Source organism: Coccinella septempunctata, chromosome 5 (assembly GCF_907165205.1).
Source record: "Coccinella septempunctata chromosome 5, icCocSept1.1, whole genome shotgun sequence".
Taxonomy (NCBI): domain Eukaryota; kingdom Metazoa; phylum Arthropoda; class Insecta; order Coleoptera; family Coccinellidae; genus Coccinella; species Coccinella septempunctata.
In genome coordinates this window covers 2,863,988-2,888,056 of record NC_058193.1, presented here as the reverse complement: position 1 = coordinate 2,888,056, position 24,069 = coordinate 2,863,988, and the positions used below count along the sequence as shown (strand labels likewise).

Here is a 24,069-nt window from a genome sequence, read left to right as displayed (position 1 = left end):
TCAGAGGGTATCGAACATATTTCATGTAAGTATTAATAACAAATGATGTATTTCATGTGCTTTCGAACAACTTTTATTTTGAGTGAATGTTTCCATAATCGTGAAGATTGTGAATGAAGAGGATGACAGAGAATTTCCTTCCATTGGGAGAGACCTAAAAAGATTCATTTGAAAGATACCCATTCCGTAGCACTGCATCAGATGTATATCATCTTTCGACTGATTTTGTTTAAATGAATTCTTGTTTAGAATCTGATATCCTGACTTCTTAAACCTTTAGTCCTGGTACCAGAAACTCTTCTCAAGCAACTGCATAATATGTGTCAATAATTTAATTTTCTTCTGTAGCAAATATAAATATATTCAAATACTAATGTCTTGTCCCTTCCATGCAAATAACTACTAAGATAAGGTTCCTAATCCCTTCAATCAGTTTGTATAAACGTATATTATGTTAATCACATATTTTCCGATGTAAATCCACATAGTGGGAAATATATCATTAATAAAACTTCAAGCAACTAAAAACAGATTAAATGATTTCCACAAAATCATATAACATGTTTTCAGTTCCATTATGGATTTTCTGAAACTTTTATGTAAATCGGTCAAGAGCGCCATGATTTGAAATCCAAAACTGTTTGGACAAGCGTCATAACCCATAACATTTTCTTACAATACAGTGTGAAATGTGTCAAAATTCCATGGCTAGCCGACTGCTGTCATAAATAAATGGGGTAAGGTATATTGAAAATTCAATATTTGCTGCAACCGCATATGATTTCTGAATATTTCAATTTTGAGTACTGAAATAAATATGCAAGTAAGCAAGTGGCAAGTGGCTCTTAGGTGGGCCTCAATTGGAAGATTTCATATCTGATTCGAAACAAAAATGATAAACCTACTGGCCAAAATGAAAATTTTTGACTTGAATCTTGATAAAACAAAGTTTTATTATTGCTTTCAAAATGGATGAAGTTCCGATGGTCACATTGTATAAGTGTAAAGTTCCCGAATAAAGATCACTAACTCCTTTTAAAAATGGTTTTTCAATTCATTCTATTCAGAAATATAGCCTGTATTCGATTTTCATTATTTTTATCATTGCAGGTTTGAGTGGGGACTTTTTCCACTTTGATAATAACGGAGATGGACCAGCAAGATATAATATCATCCATTTCAAACAGATCTCTCCCGGAAAGTATACTTGGATTAGAGTTGGGGAGTATTTAGAAGGAGAACTCCATCTCAATATGTCAGGTTTGTGCTCAATTCTTTTCATAACTAGCTGACTTCATTTTGACTTAATGATATGGAATGTATCAATATAGCTCTGTTATTCTTTGGTTGGTCCTGGTTTCCTTTCAGATGTCGCTAGAGTGTATTCATTGGTCATATTCACTACTGACATCGAATAATGGAGCCGATCATTCATTACATTTTCTTTGGGGTATGAATTTGTTGCTCTGACCATGGTCAGCATGTTATTTCTGTCAATACTTTGAGTAATTGTACTTTGTTAGTTCGATTTCGAGAGTAATATTCATTGATTTTATTATCAGCGGGTGTTATACTTCTGAATTCATGTCGCATAGTATGCACTAGCCGTATCATTGAAGGAATTAACCATTTATGATTTCGATGTCCGGGGCAGATCAGTCACAACCTTGAAATCAAACCTTTTCGCTCTGTCTTCCTTCATAATTTCCGTAATATACAATTTTTGTGGAAATTGAGTTCGTAGTACTCCTTCACGTGGCACTTGTAGTTCCAATAATACGAGCTAGTCATGAGCAAGCGTAGAAAATCCCAACGAAGTTGAAAACATCTTAACACAACTGTAGACCGGTTTCGGGAACGTTGTCCACTCATCAGTACAGTGTTGTTGTATATTTCCCTTCCACTTATATTGCTGCATTCCTGCCAAGCAAGCGGGATGTACCACGACGCGCAATAATAATACGTACGATACGCAACATACGCGAATTAGCATATACGAAGACATATAATATACAAGGTGGGCTTTTCAGGCCGAAACAGACGAGATAACGAGCGGAATAAATTTATTTCGAAAAAATGCTCGGACACGTTGATTTTTGTTTCGAGGGGGACAACTTTTGAGGTCAAATTCACAACTATATCGCTTCAACCCTTAGTGTTAGAACAACAACCCCTAAATTTTGAATAGGAAAGATAGGGTGAGTGATACCTCATTTGAAAGGCCTTTTTATCCTGAATTCAGCGTATTGATTTTTTTCTCAATTATTGCATTCGTTTTCTAGATATTTAATTTTGAATTTCGTACAGTTCCAGTCATTCCGTTAACCATGCTTTCTGAAATCATCAATTATTTGACTAATTCATTCTGTGGTTACGATGGTAACCGTTAATTGTCAACATTAGAAAACGAAATAATTATTATTGGTAATTCCTTTCTTCAACAATAAAGGTGGTTGTCTCGTCTGTTTCGTTTTAAAAAGCCCACCCTGTATGTTAAATAAACATTGCATGAACAAGGTGCACCATTAAAATCAGGAATAAAAACGCAAAAATCAAAATGTGTGCTTGGAAGTAGTGTAACTTACCTGGGGCACAAAATAGGCGAAAATTGATTACATTCCACTGAGGAACGCGTTGAAGCAATCAAGCAGATGCCTTCACCACAAAACACCACACAGCTCCGGTCTTTTCTGGGAAATTCATTAAGAATCTTCACATACAGGAGAGTACCCGAATACCACTCAGGTGCCTAATATCGCACCATCGATTTATTTCCAATCTTATATTTTGGAGTACAATTCTTTGTGATTTTTATGCCATAGAAGGTGGCTTAAGAGTGTATTCAAAGTATAAAACGGCTACGAACAACTAGAGGGCAATAGGGTAGAAAAACGTGAATTCAGCTATACGGAGTTTTTCAGAGTGTCCGCAATTCATTTAATTTTATGCAAAACAGGTGAGTAAAATGTTTCGAGTTGAGCAATTATTGTATTTATAAGCTCCGAACTGTATTTAGGGCGCACAGAATAATATTAGAAGTTGATATAAATTATGTTTTCACTATTCTAACCTTTGAAGTGTAGTGTGCCCTAATATCGCACCCCGTTCTCAGAAGACTCAAAAGGTGAATAATGGATTAGATGTTGCCAGTATTTGAAATGGGTGCATGAAGAATGCTCCAATTCGGAAAGGAAGAAGAAGTTTGTATGTGACTTCTGTTTGACTGAATGAGGCGACCTAATATCGTCCACCCAAATGTGTCCTATTATCGGATATGCGATATTAGGGAACCATATTCAGTTTCAACAAAATGTGTTAACTATTTCTTTTTCATTAATATAGTTGATTTATGTTTTTTCAAATAAACTTTTGATACCATGTTTTGTTTTATTGATAATCACATATATTGGCTGCTCATAATCAGAGCTGCCTGAAATAATTTCCTTCAAAGATATGAGGCATTCAAAAAAAGGGTCCGATATAAGGGCACTCTCCTCTACAGTGCACTCCACTATACCGTTTCTTAAAAAAGAACGTTTCATGGCAGTGGATCGAAAAAAAACTGAGATCATAAATAATCTTAAAAACTCTCTCACATCAAGCAAGAAGCTGATTCATTATGATCTGAATTAAATTTAAGTGATATCAAGCGACGCAAGTGATTTTGGCGCGGGGGCTGTGTTATCCCACAAGCAGGTGGCACACTGAAACCTATCGCATTTGCTCCAAGATCATTTAATGACGTGTGGTGACACAGCTTATATGGCCTTACTAGAATCTAATTAAACAGGCTAGAACGATTACAAATTACTGAGATAAGATTCGTCCATAATCTGGGAAAATATGGATTTGTTGACTATGGAACAGCGAAGGAATTGGCGTTCACTGCTCATCGTCTTCAAGGTACTAAAATCATATGAACCCACACCATTTCCCAAGGTGTGGAATCGCATACCAACAGAATTAGCCCGCAAGCCGACATTCTACTCATTTAAATTTGGTTCCAAAAAATATTATAACCACCGATAATTTTGTGCGATGCTGAAGTTGGGTTCTCCTAAGATATATGTATGTATATGTTTTCTTTTTTGTTTCCTTCATTTCTTTCCCTTGTCCCGAAGTCAGGAGCAATATGATATAATTAATCAAGGATGGATGTACCGATACAGAATTTAATTTAGTTTATCAAATTCAGTAAATTTTACTTTTTCTTGATATATCATGCTTAGGGTAACATAAGCACTCACATTTATTATTTATGGTTAGCAGGAAGACATCCCTTCGCGATATGCTCACTATTTGTTCTGCTCTATATAACAGTGTAACAACAGAATATGGCAATAAAGAGTTTAATATTTTCACATTATTAATTGACCGAATGTGGTCTAGGTTTGGTTCAGACTTTGCGGGGCCGGTGGCGCCTCCAGTTGAAATCACTGGACACTACACTGTACTGATTAGTGGACAATGATCCTGAAACCGGTCTACAGTTGTGTTTAGATGTTTTCAACCACTCTGAGATTTCCTATACATCTTTATGACAAGCTTGCCTTTTGAACGACAATTTTATACGATTTTTGCAATATATGCATTCTGGGAGTTAGGAAATTGAATTGGTTGGTCCTGGTTTCTGTCAGGGTGTATTTAAACATCACATCCGCTACTGACATCGAATAAAGAGGCCAGTACTTTATTCCATTTCCATATGGGTATGAGTTATATTGCTATGACGAGGTCAAATGAGAACGAAACCATGGTCAGCATCTACTCATTTTCGACGAAATGGTATTTCTGTTCATACTCTGAGTGATGGCAGTTAGTTTGATTTAATTATCATTTGAATTGATTTCGATTATTATTCGCCTTACTATTGAAGGCGTTAACCATTTATGTTTCAGGTAAACTGCATCTAAATTTCAAAACGAGTAAACATGCTCATATCTGAAAGATAAATAATCTGAACAGCAACTATTTCAGATCACTCCAACTATAACCATTTATTATAATTGACTTTTTTCTAGTTAATCCATTTCCTTGTAGGAGCCAGATCCAAAAATCAGAGGAGTTCATGTGGATATTTATTTTGAATTCAGACAGAATCAAAACAGTATTCCCTGAAGAAGCCTGTCTATGTTAAAAATAATGAGCCGGCTTATTTCAGCTTCTTAGTCAACCGACTAGATTTGGTCCTGGGCAGTGTCCATCTACTTTGGATCTCTTTCTGACGAATGAATCTGATCTTTTGAGCGGAATTGAACATTTTGATGTCCAAACTGGCGGAGTCCAAAAACGATTATATCGAATCATTGATTTCGCCCAACAATCGTAAGAGATTCTATAAATTTATCAGATCCTCTCTCAACTCCAAGGTTTCTATCCCTCTGGTGAGGAACTCTTCAGGCGTCCAGTGTGCTGATAGCCGTGAGTGTGCAGATGTTTTTGCGGATCATTTTGCTAGTACCTTTACCCCTGAACCAGCTGGTCCTCTTCCGCCTATTTCTTCCCCACGTACTGCTAATTCCATTGAGAACATAACTGGGGGTCGACGACGTACGTTCCGTTTTGGACTCTCTTAATCCCTCCACCTCTCCTGGTGCTGATAACGGGCCAGTGAGAGTACTTAAGTTCTGCGCGGCCTCTCTCTCCCTGCCAATATCTAAAAGTCTGTCTAACTCTTTCTCTTCTGGTCAACTACCTGGCTCTTGGCGACAGGCCAGAATTACTCCTGTTTATAAAAAGGGCGACAAATTCGATGCACATAATTAAAGGCCTATCAATATTTTGCCTGTTATCTCCAAAATAGCTGAGAAGATTGTTGCTAAGTCCCTCATGTCCTTTATAATCTCCAATAGGATCATACCTGATTAGCAGCATGGCTTTGTACCGGATAGGTCGGTGATCACCTTTTTATTGAAGTGTGTTGATGAGTGGACCAAATTAACTGATTCCAACATACCCTTGGATATCATCTATCTCGATGATAACTTTGGAGTAAGAGGAGAGTTACTTGCCTGGATCAAATGTTTTCTGTCTGATAGGGTATTTTCTGTTAGGGTGGGTGATTCTGCTTCTTCTGTTAGAACTGCCTCCTGTGGTGTTCCCCAGGGATCAGTTTTGGGACCAATCTTGTTCCTGATCTATGTCGCTGACCTTCCGGATATCTTGTCAAATTCGTGTTCATCATACGCTGACGACTTGAAAATTTACGGGAGGTCATTCTTGTCACATTTGATCCAGGCCGATTTGAATCATGTGTACGAGTGTTCGGTTGCATGGCTACTTCCGTTGAATATATGCAAGTGAGAGTTCTTCATATTGGAAAGACAAATCCTGAATTCTGCTACTAACTGAATGGTGTTCGGGTGACATCTGCATCTGAGATTTGCGACCTTGGAGTGATCGTTGCGGATAACCTCTCTTGGACTTCTCACATCAGGAGTATTGTCAAAAAGGCGAACCAGGTCTACTATATGATTCGAAACGCCTTTCCTGGTTTCTCTATCAGTGTTTGTAAAGTGCTCTATACCACGTATATCCGCCCAATTCTTGAACATACTGGCCCGGTGTGGTGTCCACAGTTGATTGGAGACCAAAACCTCTTGGAGTCGGTTCAGCGTCGTGTGACGAGGCTACCCTACGCCTGGCAGCGTCCCTCTTACGAGGAGAGACTGTTCGGTCTGGAGAGTTTTTTGTGGCGACGTACTCGCGGTGACTTAATAGTCACATATCGTGCACTGCACAACTTGTTCGGCTGTGACTTATCGAACCTATTTCGATTAAACATTAACAACTTGCGAGGACATCAATACAAACTTCATCGCGAGAACTTCAAGTCTTCTGCTAAGGAATTCTTTCTACTACTTTGTGGAACTCTCCGCCGGAAAGTGTTGTTTGTGCTTCGTCGGTTAACTCGTTTAAGAACAGTTATGATTGATTCATTGCGCGACTTTGATATTTGTTATGGTGTTATTGGTTTTTTTTTTCAGGAGAATATTTTTTGTTTGTTTTTTTTTGTGACACCCTAATTGTAAATCATTTTTTGCTGCAGTCACACATTACCTTATATTGTTTTCTGAGATTTATAGGCTACGGAATCTTCTCTATTTGTATTCATAATAATAATAATAATCATTATCAAGACAACTGATCCTCCATCCGAAACTTCTCATTTCAGAAATACAATTCAAATTAAATGATCCAATACCACCCGAATCTGTATGTAGTCTTCCTTGTAATTTGGGCCAAGCGAAGAAATATGTAGAGGGAGAAAGCTGTTGCTGGCATTGCTTCAACTGCTCTCAATACCAGGTAAGGTGGAAAATTCAATAAGAATACTGGCATTTCATGAAATGTAACTAAGCTTAGTATAATTGATTGGAAGTTCTTATAATGCAAATATCAAATATGAAGCATTCTATTATTGAATTTTCTAAATTGAATTGAAGACAACCTAATGATTGTAGATTTTTCTTTAAAGTTGAGAAATATTATCAACCGAATGAAATTGAGAGTGGAAAGCCTTTTAGGTTCAAAGAAATATTTGTAATCATTTTATCCAAATGAAACCAACAAAAAACATATTGTTTCAGTACATCAAACATTGCTATTAGTGATTAAAATTTCTTTCGTACCTCAATTAGAATGCCTCAATATTGGAGACAGGTGGTTTCAACAGGACGGCGCCATATTCCACGCAGTCGACGTCACAATTAATACACTTTCCATTTTACTCATTAACGTTTCGTTAATGTTAATCATCAACATACAAATATATAATAGTATCATTGTATAAATAATCAGCTGTACACGCCCACTTTGCAGGACCAATTTTTTCAATTTTTTTTTCAAAACAAAATACATATATTACTTGATATGACCCAAATAATGCGTCCGCTAAAAAATGCTAATTTCATTTCTACTCTATCTGTAGAGGGATTATACATATTTACATCTAACGTCGACCATTCCACTTATTGTATTTTTGGAACTATTGATCCAAAATATGTCTTAAGCCCGTTTGCAACTGCCGAGAATTCTCTAGAGAATTTAGTCGAAAATTCATGCGCTGTGAATTATATACCGTTGCATAAGCACTTTCGGTAGAATTCTCTGTTCAGTTGCATACGAAATAATCTCTGCCGTTTTCTTGCGAGAATTTTGTAGAGAATTCTCGGCTATTGCAAACAGAATTTAGGAAGGTATTCTTGATAAATTAATTGTTTTCGAGTAATTTGAGTTTGAAGTTCTTCTTCCGAGAGTACAACTACATCATGTTGAACAAAAAATCTTAAACAGTACCTACCTACGGTCATAATAAAAAATAATGAAAAACGAACAGATCTACCTTTAGAGTTGAATTTCTCGAAAATTATTTAGTGTCTGTTGTGATATCGAAAGTAAAAGAATATTATTTCGATACATATTATTCAAAAAAACTGAGAACAAAACATCTGAAAGTAACTTTGTCGAGAACTACCCTTTTTGATTCCAATCATAATCATCCGACTCTAGTCATAGACAACAGTTGTTTTTGACTCTCGTACTCCTTGAGAAATACGAAATCTTCCACTTCGTTTTCCAGTGATTTTTTCTGTTTCATTTCGAATTATTCTGGATAAATTTTTCTCTTTCTGTTTCTCCTCCAGGTTTTCTCTCAACATGGTTCTTGATCGCTTGATTCTTCGTTTTTCGTTTTCGATATAGTTTATACTTTCTCTTATACCACTGTTGTTTCATTAATGATCGAATTAATAAAATCAACTGACTTTGTAACCTCTTTATTCTACTGTTCTTTTGTCTCTTTTTGCCAGTTCTGTTATGTGTTCTTTGATTGTTGTCGTTCCTGTCATCTTTCTGATCTCTTTGTTTCTTGTGTACCACTCTGAGTCTAGGGCTTCTCTTAGTGTCTTGTTCTGAATTGTTTCCCATTTTTTGAGCTGATTCGTATTCATTACTAAAATTTCACTTCCGTATGTCATGGTCGGTCTAAAGATTGCTTTGTAATGTCTTACTTTCAGTTCTGAGTCCAGTTTGCTCTTTTGGTTTATGAGGGGATAGAGATATCCTTTGAAAGTTCTCGCGTTTTTTGCTGGTTCCTCTATGTGTTCATTTATATTCAAGTTTTTATCCATTGATATTCCTAGATATTTGATTTCATTTTGCCATTCTATTTCTTTGTAATTAATTTCTATCTTAATCTTTGTATTATATTTCTTGTTTTTATTTATTTATTTTCCATTTCCTTTACCATTTGGTCAGTTTGTCAATGTGTATCTGTAGTTTTTTGATTGCGCTATTTTCGGTTTTTTCTGAGGCTAGGACTGCCGTATCGTCTGCATAGAGACCTAATGTGATCTCTTGATTGATTGATTGTGTAGTTATCTTCTCCTATCAGTTTTGCTTCATTTTGTTCTGTTATTTACTTTTCGAAGGTTCTGTCCTGAGTTTCATTCGGTTCATATGCTCTTTCCAGTAATTCGGCGAATAAGTATATTCGCTTTCTCTCTTTCTAATTATTGTGTGTTTGTTAGTTTCCAATATAGAATTTTTTCTCTTTTGTTTTGTTAGTGATTTGGCTATTGCCCATAGTAGTTGGTTTTCTTGTGACAATTTTTCTAATTTGGTGTTCCATTGTTCGTTGTAGTGGGTTCTCAGTTCAGCTTTGATAGTGTTATTCAGTTGGTTTATAACTGATTTTTCTTTCGTATCTAGTGTCCCATGGTATTCTTTTCTTGCTATTTTCTTTAGGGCTACGAGGTCTTTGATGTGCTCTGGTAATTTAGTTTTCTTCTCCTCTATTTCTATTTCTGTAGTTGATTCCTTGATCGAGGTTTTTATGAGTTTTTCTAGGTCTGCTACTTCCTGTTCTAGCTCTTGTCTATAAGTGGTCTTCCTTGCTTTTGTGAGTTTTCTGCAGTTTTCTTGAATTCTTCTTAGTTGTGTATAGTCTTCTTTCTCTTGGTGTCTTCTTCTCCGATGGTGATTACCACTGGGTGATGGTTTATTGTGGATTCGTCTATGACTTCCAAAAATATGTTGTCGCTTATATTTTTGTTCAGGGCAATATCTAGAATGTCGCCTTTTCCTCTATGGAAGTGCGTTTCTTCGTCCGGTGCAAGAACTTGGATATTTCTGTTCTCTGTGTATCGTGCTAGTGTTATTTTTCTGGTGGGGTATCCCTTCGCAACAATTTTCAGTGGTCGTTCCTCCCTCAGTGTGTGTGTGGTCATTGGCATGTTTTCATTTTCCTCTGAGGTTTCTATAGTCGTCAATGGTCTATGGTTGTACTCTGATGCCGTATTTAGTTGTCGTCGCTCTTGTATAATTGATTTTCCTATCTTTCTTTATCTGTTCCATTCTTACCCAATCCTCTCTCTTCTTTATTGTAATTGGCGTGTGCGCCTTCTTAGTTTCTTGTTCCTTCCTCCATTCTTGATTCCTTCTTCCTTCTTTCTGCTTACCTCATTTGGTTCTGTGGTTAATCCTTCCTCTACTTCTTGCGTTTCTTCTTCTAAGTGGGGCCTACACTAACGATCTACGTTATTTCCATGTATATAACAATAGACCTATAGGCACCATTAGTGCCATACCGAAAGTTTTTGAATCTTTAGTGTTGGAGCAATTGCGCCGAGAAATAATTATCTTCTATGCTATCAGAGCAGCTGCTTGGTTTTATTTGTGATAAGAGCGTTGAATCGAATCTCCTTGTGTTTGTTCAGTATGTTACGGATTCTTTGGAGGAAGGGAAGCAGGTTGACGTTATATATACAGGGTGATTCCGGAGGAGACCGTCAGATTTTAGGTGAAGTATACACTAGTCAATATAGTTTCGGTACAATGTTGGGTTTATGGTTCGGGGCCTCCATTGAGAGTCTACAGGGTGATTTGTCCGATTCGACCGATTTTTCTTTTATTCATAACTTTGGTATGGCTTGATCAATCATGATGAAATTTTCAGTGTAAAACAATATGATTATCTTCTTTCAATAATTCCAACACTTGTTCAAAAATACAGGGTGGGAGTTATGATAAGTTCAGATTAAGTATGCAGGTTGAAAAAACACCCTGTACATTCCGTTTTCAGAAATTTTCTACTTGCTTCAGATTCTACCATAAGTTTACATTACTGGAGCGTTCTTATTTTTTTTGGCACACGTCCATTTTTCCTAGAAAAATTTTTCAAAGATGAACAATATCGTTTTTTCGCTCCAAGGCATTTAGAATATTCTGAACTAGATGGTAAAGCTGTATCGTCCAATAATACAAAGCTCTTCCTGGGTCCTAAAATAAATTTTCCAAATTAGAAATTCATTTTTGATCGCTCATATTCAGATGTATAAAATCATTTAATTCAAAAATTTCTTTATACGTACGTGAACCAAAAAAATCTACATACTACTACTACATATACAGAATAAACATTCGAAACATATGAAAGGCAAAATTATGGATTAACATAAAATTGAGTCATTATTTAGGTGATTTTCGGCACACTTCCGGTTTTCTATGAAGCGAATATTCCTAAAACATAGTAGTTTCGTTCAAAAATGTACTCACTTATGGCCTTATGGTATGTAAAATATTGATGTATGATAATGTATGAAAAATAGTTTTAATGAAATTGAAAATTCTCCATGGTCAATTGGAAATTTAATAAAAAGGTCTCGAATATGTATTTAAAAAAGGGGAAATCATTTCGAACATTCTATGTAAATTTTGTGTTAATCCTTAGTTTTGCCGTTCATGATATGTTTCGAATGTTTATTCTGTATAAGTTGTAGATTTTTTGGTTTAAGTAGGTAGGTATAAAGATATTTTCTGGATTAAATGATTTTATACATCAGAATATGAGTGATTAAATATGAATTTTGAATTTGAAAGAACTACTTTAGGACTCAGGAAGAGCTTTGTATCATTGGACGACACCGGTTTACATTCCAGTTCAGAATATTCTCAATGCCTTGGAGCGAAATAACGATATTGTTCATCCTTGAAAAATTCTTCTAGGAAAACTGGATGTGTGCCAAAAAAATTAAAAACGCTCCAGTAATGTAAACTTTTGATAGAATCTGAAGCATGTATAAAATTTTTGAAAACGGAATGTACAGGGTGTTTTTTCAACCTGCAAACTTAATCTGAACTTATCATAATTCCCACCCTGTATTTTTGAGAAAGTGTTGGAATTATTGAAAGAAGACAATCATATTGTTCTACACTGAAAATTTCATCAAGATTGATCAAGCCACACCAAAGTTATGAATAAAAGAAAAATCGGTCGAATCGGACAAATCACCCTGTAGACTCTCATTAAAGGCCCCCAGCCATAAACCAAACATTGTTTCGAAACTGCCTTAACTAGTGTATACTTCACCTAAAATCTGACGGTCTCCTCCGGAATCACCCTGTATAGTCCGGGAGGTGGTGTCACTTTTGTATTAGTGATTTATCTGCAACTCAAATGTGATTAATTAGAGAGTTGCACTATTACTGTACTCGAAATCGAAAGTCAGTCAGCGCGACCGTGGTGGGCGTGGGAGGCGGTGGAACTCACCGGAAAAATCTCAAAAAAAAGTGATTGATCTCCACGTTAAACTTTGTAATAATGTAAATTATCCATTATTATGAGTGAAAATGGGCGTCAGTCACTTTCCCGATGGTGGAAACATCGTCAGTCAGGCGGTTGAAGTGGTCGGAAAAATTTGAAAATTGACAAGTGACCCTTCTTCACTTGAAATTTTGAAAAAATGATTATTTTAATCAAATTGAACGTAAAAATGGACGTCAGTCACGTTTATAGTGGTGGATTCTGCGTCAGTCAGTCTTCCAAAGTCAACGGCAGTCACCAGCTTCCTTTGACGCGCTGCACCTTGTGCAGTTCGAATGACGCATATTCCACCGGCATCGTGCCGGCTGACGATTATTTATCGAGTGTACATAACAATTACTTGTTTATACAGGGTGATTAATCATAAACTGGACAAACATATATAGTGGGTAAATGACACCGGGAGAATCACTTTTGCCTTATGACATATACCCCGTTTTCGACGCATAAGCGAGAAATAAGGTGTTCAACGTCGTATTTGAGCAATATTCTATTGAATGTGCTCAGTTATGTATAAACCACAAAGTAACGGTTTCTGGTCACATCGGAGTATTTTTGAGTGCGCTATTCAGAAAAGATGAAGAAATCCGAAAAAAAAAATTCAAAATGGCGGAAAACCTTCGATGTTCGTGATTTTTTTTTTGGTTTCTAAATTGAATTTCATTTTCTGAATGAACACAATTTTCGAACAATTTCCTTGTAGTTTCCTACAATCAGGAAACATTTCAACAATTTCGAGTTTTCATTTCTTAGAAACGCGTCATAAGGCCTATATTCAAACTTCGGTCACGTGATTCATGTCGTCCGATTTTCAGGTAGTTTCGTATTCTTCCCTTCCCTTGTAAATTCATCCTTAATTGTCTTGTTTATATCCACCTGAACATCGGAAAATACAGAAAATCCTCTGATTTTCATGGGTACGAAACATGACAGACTGATACCATAGCCTTCCCCAGGCATCATACAGTTAAATATGAGTCCCCACCGAGTTATATAGGTATCAAATTATATAACCATTTGCCCAGTCGCTTGAAATCAATGAGTGGAAAATCTTTCAAGAGAGAAGTTAAGTTCCTTTTAACTAACAGGTGTTACTATAGTGTGGAGGAGTTCCTTAAGGACTCCATTTGTTGAATTTGTTATTTTTTATCCCTTGTATTTGCCATAATATATGACTTGTCCTATACATTTCTTAAGGGTCCAAAAAGATCAATAAATTTTATTTATTTATTTATATGATGAAACACCCTGTATAAACAAGTAATTGTTATGTACACTCGATAAATAATCGTCAGCCGGCACGATACCGGTGGGATATGCGTCATTCGAACTGCATAAGGTGCAGCGCGCCAAAGGAAGCTGGTCACTGCCTTTGAATTTGGAAGCCTGACTGACGCAGAATCCACCACTATAAACGTGACTGACGTCCATTTTTACGTTCAATTTGATTAAAATAATCATTTTTTAAAATTTCGAGTGAAGATCGGTCACTTCAATTTTTAGATTTTTCCGACCACTTCAACCGCCTGACTGACGATGTTTCCACCATCGAGAAAGTGACTGACGCCCATTTTCACTCATAATCATGAATAATTTACATTATCACAAAGTTTCACGTGCAGATCAATCACTTTTTTTTGAGATTTTTCCGGCGAATTTCACCGCCTCCCACGCCCACGCCCACCGCTATTGGACTGACTGACGCGCGGACCTCAAATGTACAAGTGGAGAACTACTCATCCTAAAAAATTCGTGTGAAGATCGATCACTAGTTCAAAAGTGACGCCACCTCCCGGACTAATACGGATTTCTCCAAGGCATTTGATAAGGTGAATCATAGTATTTTGAGAAGAAAGCTACTGGAATTTAGTATCTCGGGCAGATTGCTCGATTGGTTCATGTCATACTTAGAAAGTCGTTCGCAAAGAGTTAAGGTTAAAGCTTCTTTATCCTTGTCATATGTGATCCGGTCGGATGTTCCACAGGGCAGTCATCTTGTGGCTTTCCTGTTTCTGATGTACAGGGTGGGCAAAATTGGTGATACCTGAAGTACAACTATTTAACCCAAAGAGATAGAGGAAAATGAATGTGCCATTCATGTCGTCTTTTTTCGAGAAACTAATAATGCCATCAACTGCATTCTTCTATCTTCTTTTGTTTTTGAGTTATAAGCCAAAATTGAAATTTGGGCGATTTCAGGGTCTTCAGAGGTTAAAAAGAGTACTTACCTCTTCTAACTACACGCCTAGATGAAACTGATTCAATAAATTGACTATCACTGGAAAAATAATTGGCAACAAAATAAACGTTCAGTTCTTTATTCCTACTGGATTAAATTATATACAGAAATGTACAAGTAATAACAAATGTTGATGTCAACCGGCGGCTGGTCGGCGTGGGGCGGCTGATGAAATACGGTCTCTTCAGGAAAATACGGTCGAAATAGACGGTTAATACGGTTAAATTTTGTACGGTCACTCCAGAGGAGTACGGTTCAAATAGACGGTAAATACGGTTAACTTTTGAAATCTTGGCAAGTTACTCCCTCTGTCTCAATCCAATTGCAGTGCACCCTGTCTCTCTCTCTCTCTCTCTCTGTGCCCTCAAAATGACTGCCAGTCAGACAGCAGGTCGAAAGAAGCGGTCATCCTGTAACTTGATCGGTCGGAATCGGCAATATATCAACAAAATAAGCACCAAAAATACGAAAGGAACCCCAAGTCCTCCTGGGACCCAACGGCGGTCGAACGGACGCGGAAGCCGGCACTCTACACAGCCTAGAATAACTAGATCAAGTTTAAACGGTAGGTAGGTAGTTTCGGCTAGTCCAACGGACTAAAGAAAGCGGAAAATAGCGAAGATATCCCCTCAGGTATGCACTACGTAAAGAATAACAGAAGAGAGGAGTCCACTTCTCACGAGGGATGAGAATTTCGATTTCATCATAATGAATCCATCATCTGTTTGATATCTTCATCGCAAAAGTGCTCTTGACACACAAATTGATTCCGAGTCGATTGTCGAGGTGAGGTTTTTTTGAATTTGCTCTCAAAAATGCACTCGGAAATTTTATTCTCCTTTTCTTTCCTATGACAAAACACTCTTACACTAGCGCACTCTTCAACATTTCACCATGGTTGTTCTTTTATCAAAAATTGAAAACAATAATATTCTAATCATCTGTCACCAGGACCAGGAAGACAATTCACTCAGCCAACTACAATTAGTTCAAATCAAAATTTCGCCATCTTGTGATGGCCAGCGCTGCTGTTGGCAAAAGCATGAACACGCGCTCATGTTGCGCGGAGCCGAGAAGCAATTTGTCGGTCCATCAAAGAAATTTCGTGCTCAGTGTGGACGGATTTAGTTGACATCTTTTCCTCGAACCGAACGCACACTTTTAAATATAGATTTCTCGCAAGAAACGTGTTTGAATTTGATAAAATAGTATGAAAACCGCTCAATTTTGTCGCCCTCATTCTGAATGTCGCTCAAAAGAAAAGTGCTGTCGAGGCTACGGTCTCGACTTCTTTGTAGATATAATTGTGAAGACCATCTAGTACACCGTCGTCTCTTCTTCTTTAGCAACTCGTACAGAATTATGAAAGAGGCACTAGCACAACCCAAGTTTTCCATCCTTAGAACATAGAATACATTGAATGATTCCTTTTTTCTAAGTTTCCATCGTTTACGTTCATTAGCACTGAACTGACACATCCGTTGGAGCGGCTTCGAACACATGCTCATGCTGTTCGTGCGTCGGAAAGAAAAATTGTCCGCATAAACGCTCATTCGGTGCGGCGTGCTCATTCGGCTATTTTGCTTAGATGTATACGCGCCTTAATTATGTTCATTGGGGAACTTTACTTTATGTACTTTATGTGTAACAAAACATTGCTTCGGATTTCCGCCTCCATACATAATTAAGGTAATTAAGTTTCTCTCCAGGTAAATGTGGTATAGCAAAAAACTTTCAAAAATAAAATTTTTTCAATGTTCATATCAATATCCAATAAATATGGTGGATACCACGTTTAATTTAATGTCACACTGAAATGAGATTCGGAAAATTATATTGACGATTATTGGTTCCACTTTTGTGGGATATTCCATTTTATCAGCGTATAATTTCAATATTGTCAATGTTGATTTTAATTTTCCATAGATAAGGCATCCAACAGATCCAACGCAGTGCCGTATGTGTCCACAAGGAACTGTCCCTGATTTCAATCATATAATGTGCGTCAACATCCCAGAAGAATATTTGAGACATGACAGCGCTTGGGCAATAGGAGCTATGTCTTTTTCATCAACAGGCATTTTTGTGACCATATTTGTCTTGGCGACCTTTATCAAGCACAGCGAAACACCTGTTGTGAGAGCATCAGGAAGAGAACTGAGCTACGTATTACTCGCTGGTATTCTCATGTGTTATGGTATAACATTCGCTTTGGTTGTCAAACCCACAGATATTGTTTGTGGCATTCAGAGGTAAGTGATATAATACTTGAACAGTAATTCCCATTGAATGAAAATTCGATAATTAACTAAATTTTAGTTTTACTATATCATCAATGGAATAATTTTATAGTTTAGTATAACCACAATCATGAAGAACCTATACTCTAGACTCTTAATCGGTTAGGAACAAACTACTGATAGAAATTAATTACAAGCCAACTCATTCATATTACGCAGTGTGGAAAAATAGAGAAACTGCATTGAGCAGAATAGCATGTTAGGTTACGTTGGGTCCCGCGTGATTGTGCGTGAGCTATCACGTTGCTATCCGATCACCATCATCCCAGAGTTCCAGACTCTGTAATCTGTGGTTGTAGCGGTGTTGCGAGTGTTGGAACTATAGGTCGATTCGTCATTTCTATTTGGATACAGATATTTCGAAGTTTATAGAAAATGTTGCACAGATCTCAATAAAAATCCTGATAAATTTTATTCGTAAGCTTTGGGGAAAAGCAATATATGAGTGAAATATGTCTGATGATACAAATCGAGATTTCGCTGAGTGTATTAAGTGTAAATCTATATTGAAGTTCAATCCTAGAAGTGATAGATGCAGGCTAGCCTTTTGAGACACAAATGTAGAATTTCTGGTAAAATCAAACCTGAACTGACATATTTAGAGAAATATGAAAATACACATAATCTCGTGCTACACGCGTGAATCACGTGACTCCTTTCGATTAAATTTCGTGAGTGAGCAAGGCAAGATGTGTCGTGAGCGGGCGTGATCGGGCTTGTGATATTACTCCCATGCCATCTCTAGTTCATTGGGGTTCTCATTGCATAATTTTACTGAGAACCACTTTCGTTCATCACAATCCTGGAACAGCTGAACTTGAGCACTTACAGGGCGTTGCAAGAAAATTGAAGGACGAAATTCTCAGTGGATGTGACGAGGCAGATTTTACCTCGCCACGAAAAGGAAATTTCTCTACCGATACTTTCTTAATAGGACCTGACAATCGAAGTATTTCGGAAGAAAACCGTTAAATTATCATAGGGGGGATTTACCGATTGATTTCATGTCATTGTTTTCCACCGACCAGTCCCATATTTGTAGCGGAGACCGAATATATCTTGTTTTCAGAATTCATATATTTTAGAATTCTTTCCGTTGAACCGTACTTTTTCTGACTCGAAAAAGGTCTTCCAATTTGTTCCGTTTTTCCTTCTCTTCAATTGTTTCTGTCTCTTTCCGAGCCCGTTGATTTACCGAACAATTTGAGTTTATCCAATGGGGGACTGAGTTACCCATGGTGGGGACAATTTTCCCGGGTACCTACTTCTTCGAGTTCCGTCGCTGAAGGTCAAGATCAGTATGAATCGTTGTTGAGAGTTGAACGAGTGAGGTGATTGTCAAGTGAAAACCGTACTTACGAGACACAAAGGAATTTCTAAGGCAAGTGATATTTGAAATTATTACCGCTTCATTGCACCTTTATGGAATAATATTCTCTCTAGACTTGTGCTTGGCTGAGAACCGTGAGCTAACCATTTCCTGCTGTATATAGCTTTCCGTTACCGTAGGGTAGCATTTGGGTCCCAGGAGGACGTTGGGCCCCCCTGATTTTTCCGATTCCTGAATATTTGACCGTTTCATCCCGATTTCCAACCGTTTGAATTATAGTTATAGGTTAGATTCGCCGAGCATAGAGTTGGGATTCCATAACCGTCAAATACCCTCACCGCCGGACTCTGTGGCCGCTGTTTGACAGTCAGCCAGCTTGAGGTCACCGAGAGAGAGAGAGAGACCGAAGGACACCGGATCATAGACAAACCACCGAGACAGAGATAGAGGGCGTACCCCGGTGAACTGGTGTTTTTAAATTTTGACCTGACTGAATTCCGTTTATTATTTTTAAAACCGTTCGTACTTTTCATTCAATTGTGTCTTGCCTTAGTTGAAATATTTTTCCGAAACCGTGCATGTTTCTTTGCACTTAGTTTAATTGAGACTTGACTTACTTCCGTATATTTCCGAAACCGTCCATTTTCCTGAAGTGAAAGTTTGCCAGCCGTCCTGCGCCGACCAGACACAGCCGTTGACGTCCACGATTTAGTGTACCTGTCTATTTTCTTTTGTGTACAGTTTATTTTAATAGAAATAAATAGTTGAACATTTATTTTTGTTGCCAATTATTTTGCCAGTGAGAGTCTATTTATTAAATCAGTTTCATCTAAGAGTTTAGTTAGAAGAGGTAAGTACTCTTTCTGACGCCTAAAGACCGTTGAAAAGCAGACACTTAGAAGACGCTACCGCCTTAGTCTTCATCGATACCCTTCTCCACTGATACTCAAGTCTACCCGGGCTCTCCAATTCTTTGGGGATTCTGTGAGAGACGTGGGGTTTGACTGATTGCCCCACTGGCGCCCGAGCAACCGTAAGGGGCGGCCAGAGTACGAAAAGTCTATCACATGACTTCCCACCTCCCAATATTGCAGTCGAGTATCCAGAAATTATTGATAGAGTGCGCCGTTCACACAACATTATAGCGCGTCACGTTCCTGAGAATCCCGATGTTCCTTCCGAGGACAGTACTGTGAAGCAGATTATCGACCATATCTTGCCATCCTACTCCCAACACATAGTTCATCACACTCGTCTTGGCCAGTCCTTCCATGGCCCTAGACCTCTAGCCATCACTTTTTCAAATTCTTTCTTTGTTCGTAAAATCCTGCAGAACTTTGGCGGTATGTGCTGGGGTGAGTTCACGCCATTTGAAGAATGGCGTGCTCTTGGGGTGATTGTTTCGTCCCACTGCTAGGGTCGGACTCATCAGGTAGGTTAATGAACCCTAGCAGCTACCTACGACAATCGCCGAAGCAGCGTAGTTTGTGCCTGCTATAAACGCCGGTTACGTCGAGGGTATAGAGTGTTGCGTCGCCGGTGGCGCCATCGTTTGGCGTATGCTGCACCGCAATAGACGTATAATCTACCCTGTGATCGCAACCGTCGTGCGCAGTGATGCCATCGTTTGGCTACCCTTGGTACCATCATGGTGAGATGAAGTATTCCTCTACCATGGGTACAACTACGCCGCCACAGCACTCCCCCACCAGCGGCGCTGACTGGGGAAGCGATGCGATACGGTAGGCAGGGTACCGCCGTTTACGAAGATGGGAAAGGGCGTCTAGACTCTAGAGTAGCGTCAGAAATACCAGAGATGGGAGCGTGCATTGTGAGCGAGCTATTGTCTCAACCGGTCTGGCCTTCTGGGATACGTCGTTAAGACGGCCCTCCCTCATCACGTCGGGGTCACCACTTTGGCGGTATGTGCTGGGGTGAGTTCACGCCATTCTTCTGTGCTGGGGTGAGTTCACGCTATTTGAGGAAATGCGTGCTCTTGGGGTGATTGTTTCGTCCCACTGCTAGGGTCGGACTCATCAGGTAGGTTAATGAACCCTAGCAGCTACCTACGACAATCGCCGAAGCAGCGTAGTTTGTGCCTGCTATAAACGCCGGTTACGTCGAGGGTATAGAGTGTTGCGTCGCCGGTGGCGCCATCGTTTGGCGTATGCTGCACCGCAATAGACGTATAATCTACCCTGTGATCGCAACCGTCGTGCGCAGTGATGCCATCGTTTGGCTACCCTTGGTACCATCATGGTGAGATGTAGTATTCCTCTGCCATGGGTACAACTACGCCGCCACAGAACAAAGCCTTGTTATCGTCATCTCCGACTTTGCGGAACATCAAGCAACGATATCACTCCCAGCCAGGCTAACTTTTTAAAACTTGCGAGAGAGGAATCGAACGGCGAAAAAAACCTTAACCGTTAAGTATATAAAAGCTGTACCAAGGGTGGTTAGTCTAATGCCAGCACCTTCTTCAAAAAATTGAACCCATCCGCCCTGTACAGCAGTGGACTCTTCTTTACACAAATGCTCGTTCAATTGAAAACAAGTTTCATGAATTGTGTGAATGTTGAACTTTTTAACCCCGATATTATTTGCAAACCAGAAACATGGTTGTATAGCGCAATTCCAGAGTAGCGTTACAATATTAGGGGTTACACTTCTTCTTTAGCCTACTTATTAAGTAGGCTTAATCACAGAATAATATGTCTCTACGCATGGTTTAATTATTATTTTGCGTTTGAATAGGTACTTGATTTAATCCTCCATGGTTTGATCTCGGTTCAGAACATTTTGTCGTCATTGGCGGCATTATGGAAATATCCGAAAATTATGAGAAATGTGATATTATGTTAAATTGTTTCATTTTGCCGCTTGAGGATAATAGGGTAGCGAGTGATGCATATTTCCATCTTTACCCCGAACGTAATCAACCGTATGTTGGGTATTTCAAATAGTTGGCAAATAAGTTAGGAAATATTCGTTCAGATATTATGAAGAATACAGTTTGTATCTATGTTTAATTGGAAATGAAGAGTATTATGTAAGCTGAATTATAGATAGAGATCAAACCATGGGGAATTGAATTAAGTATTCAAACGCAAAACAATAATTAAACCATGCGTAGAGACATAATATTCTGTGATTCAGCCTACTTAATACTCAGTCAATTAAAATTCACATACAAACTATATTTTTCATAATATCTGAACGAATCTGACGGCGATTCATGATGTATGATATATTTCTGAAACGGGAAAAAAATGGCGATTCATTCTAGGTCATTTTAAACGACTGTTTCTTTAAGAAAAAACACAACTTTTTGTTATAGCTGAGCAAATATACCTGTTGGAAAAAATCATAGTACGCCACTGGATTGCTATCAAAAAAGTGTCTGTATAATGTCTTCATTTCAACATCCTTGCACAAACAGGAACGGGCATAACGACCAAAATTGAAATCACCCTTATTTCAATTTTGGCCTATAACTCGAAAACAAAAGAAGATAGAGGAATGCAGTTTCTCGAAAAAAGACGACACGAATGGTACATTCATTTTCCTCTATCTCGTTGGGTAAAAAAGTTGTAGTTCAGGTAACACCAATTTTGCCCACCCTGTACATGGTCAAACACCATTCACTCTTGATCTCCTGCTGACTAGCGAACCGGATCTGGTTTTTGATACTACCTAGATTCCCTTGGAAAATCCGATCATGTGATCTGAACAACGGGTGGCAGACCAGTACCGCGTAATAACATGAGAAATGAACTAATACCAATGGCCCGAATCGACGCAATTAAACAAGAACTTCAGCGTCCTCCAGTAATAGAGAGCGACACCAACACCTCTGATGAAATTCACATGCCTGGGCTCCACCGACAAGTTGACTCTGACATGAGGAGATACTTACCGAACAGATCCTCTTCATCGAATAGCACCTCCACGACTCAATACATCCAAGAAACTGTCACTCATAATCGACATCTTGAATAAGGACGTTTTATCTGAGTACCTACAAAATGGAAGTTCATTGGAATATCTTCATCTAGTTTTTTACTGTGCAGCGCTAACGACGGCTTAAACCATGGGGGCAAAAATTCGCCGAACGAACAACGATGATCCAAAATTACACAAATTACATGCGCCACCATGGCAGAAAAAAACAGAAGAGAGACTAAGAAGAGACATTGGACGACTGACGGAGTACTTGAACGAGAATCACGGAAGAAAGGTTGTGAAAGCTGCCAAAGAAATCATGGATAGAAACAGAACACACACAGAACAAGAGACGGAGAATGCTACAGCTCACCACTGCCTTCACAATCTGAAGCAAAAGTTAAGTATATATGCAGATCGCCTGAGCACATATGAAAGCAATTTTAGCCGGAAAAGAGACAATAATTTATTTTAAAAGTCGGAAGAAACTTTCTACTTTCTTCTTCATTCACATCGTCTGATGGAAGAAATGAAAATTTACCACCAATTATCAACAAAACCTCATTTCAATGGAGATACCGGATGGATTGAAAATGGAAAATCTGAAGCTATAAAATATGAGCCGATGCAGCATGAGATGATCACAATTGAAGAAGTAAAATCATCTATCAGAGGATTACACAACTGGAAAACACCTGGGCCTGAAGGATTACAAAACTTCTGGATCAAGAAACTTTGGATCATGCATGACAAATTGACCTCCGCAATATATGATGTCATTGAAAATCCTGAAAGAATACCAATATTTCTTACACATGACACAACATACCTGTTACCTGAAGACCTAAAGACATGTCTTTCAACGATGTACAAATTAATCACATCGTGCATTTCAAATCGAATTCACAACCATTACGAAAGGAATAGCATCATCGCCATGCAACAGAAAGTATGCACAAAGACAGCCGAGGGTGCAAAGAACAACTAATAATTGATTCAGTTATCTGCAATTAAGCGTTCTCCAAGCAAAGGATCTTTACGCTGCGTACATAGACTACAAGAAAGCATTCGATTCCATACCTCACAAATGGCTCTTGACGATCTTGAAGATTTACAAGGTGGATCCCAATATTGTTAAGTTCCTGAAAAACGCCATGTCAACCTGGCGTACTAGTCTTCAAATGGAAGCAGCAGATGGCTCCATTACAACAGGACCTATTCCAATAAGACGCAGAAAGAGATTCGCTAAGCCCTCTGTAGTTCTGCATGGCCCTGAATCCCTTGTCTCATAGATTGAATTCTACGGAATACGGATTTGCCATCAAAAGCGGCAGTAGAAATATGATGAAACTGAATCATCTCCTTTAGATGGACGATTTGAAACTCTTAGCATCTACCAAAAAACAAATGCAACTGATGCTGAAAATGATGGAAGGATTCTCGGAAGACATCAAAATGAAGTTTGGACTAGAAAAATGTCGACTAGAAGATATAAAAGCTGGTACGTTCAAACTCAAGGAAGGTGCAGAAATTGAAGCAGTAAAGGAAGGAGACACATACAACTATCTGGGCTTAAAACAGGCAAGAAAAATCAATCAGAGCCAGATGAAGAAAGAATTAACGGAGGAGTTCACCCGAAGATTGAGAAAAA

General features: G+C 38.3%; 1 protein-coding gene across 1 annotated transcript in view; it reads left to right on the top strand.

Annotated features, from left to right (window-relative positions):
- Window positions 1–24,069, top strand: part of LOC123313827 (metabotropic glutamate receptor 2-like) — a 642,000-nt gene that overhangs the window by 591,511 nt on the left and 26,420 nt on the right. The window contains exons 8-10 of the mRNA XM_044898875.1: window positions 1,111–1,260; window positions 7,175–7,308; window positions 16,770–17,095. Of these exons, the coding sequence (XP_044754810.1) occupies window positions 1,111–1,260; window positions 7,175–7,308; window positions 16,770–17,095 (610 nt within the window). The remainder of the gene's footprint in view (window positions 1–1,110; window positions 1,261–7,174; window positions 7,309–16,769; window positions 17,096–24,069) is intronic.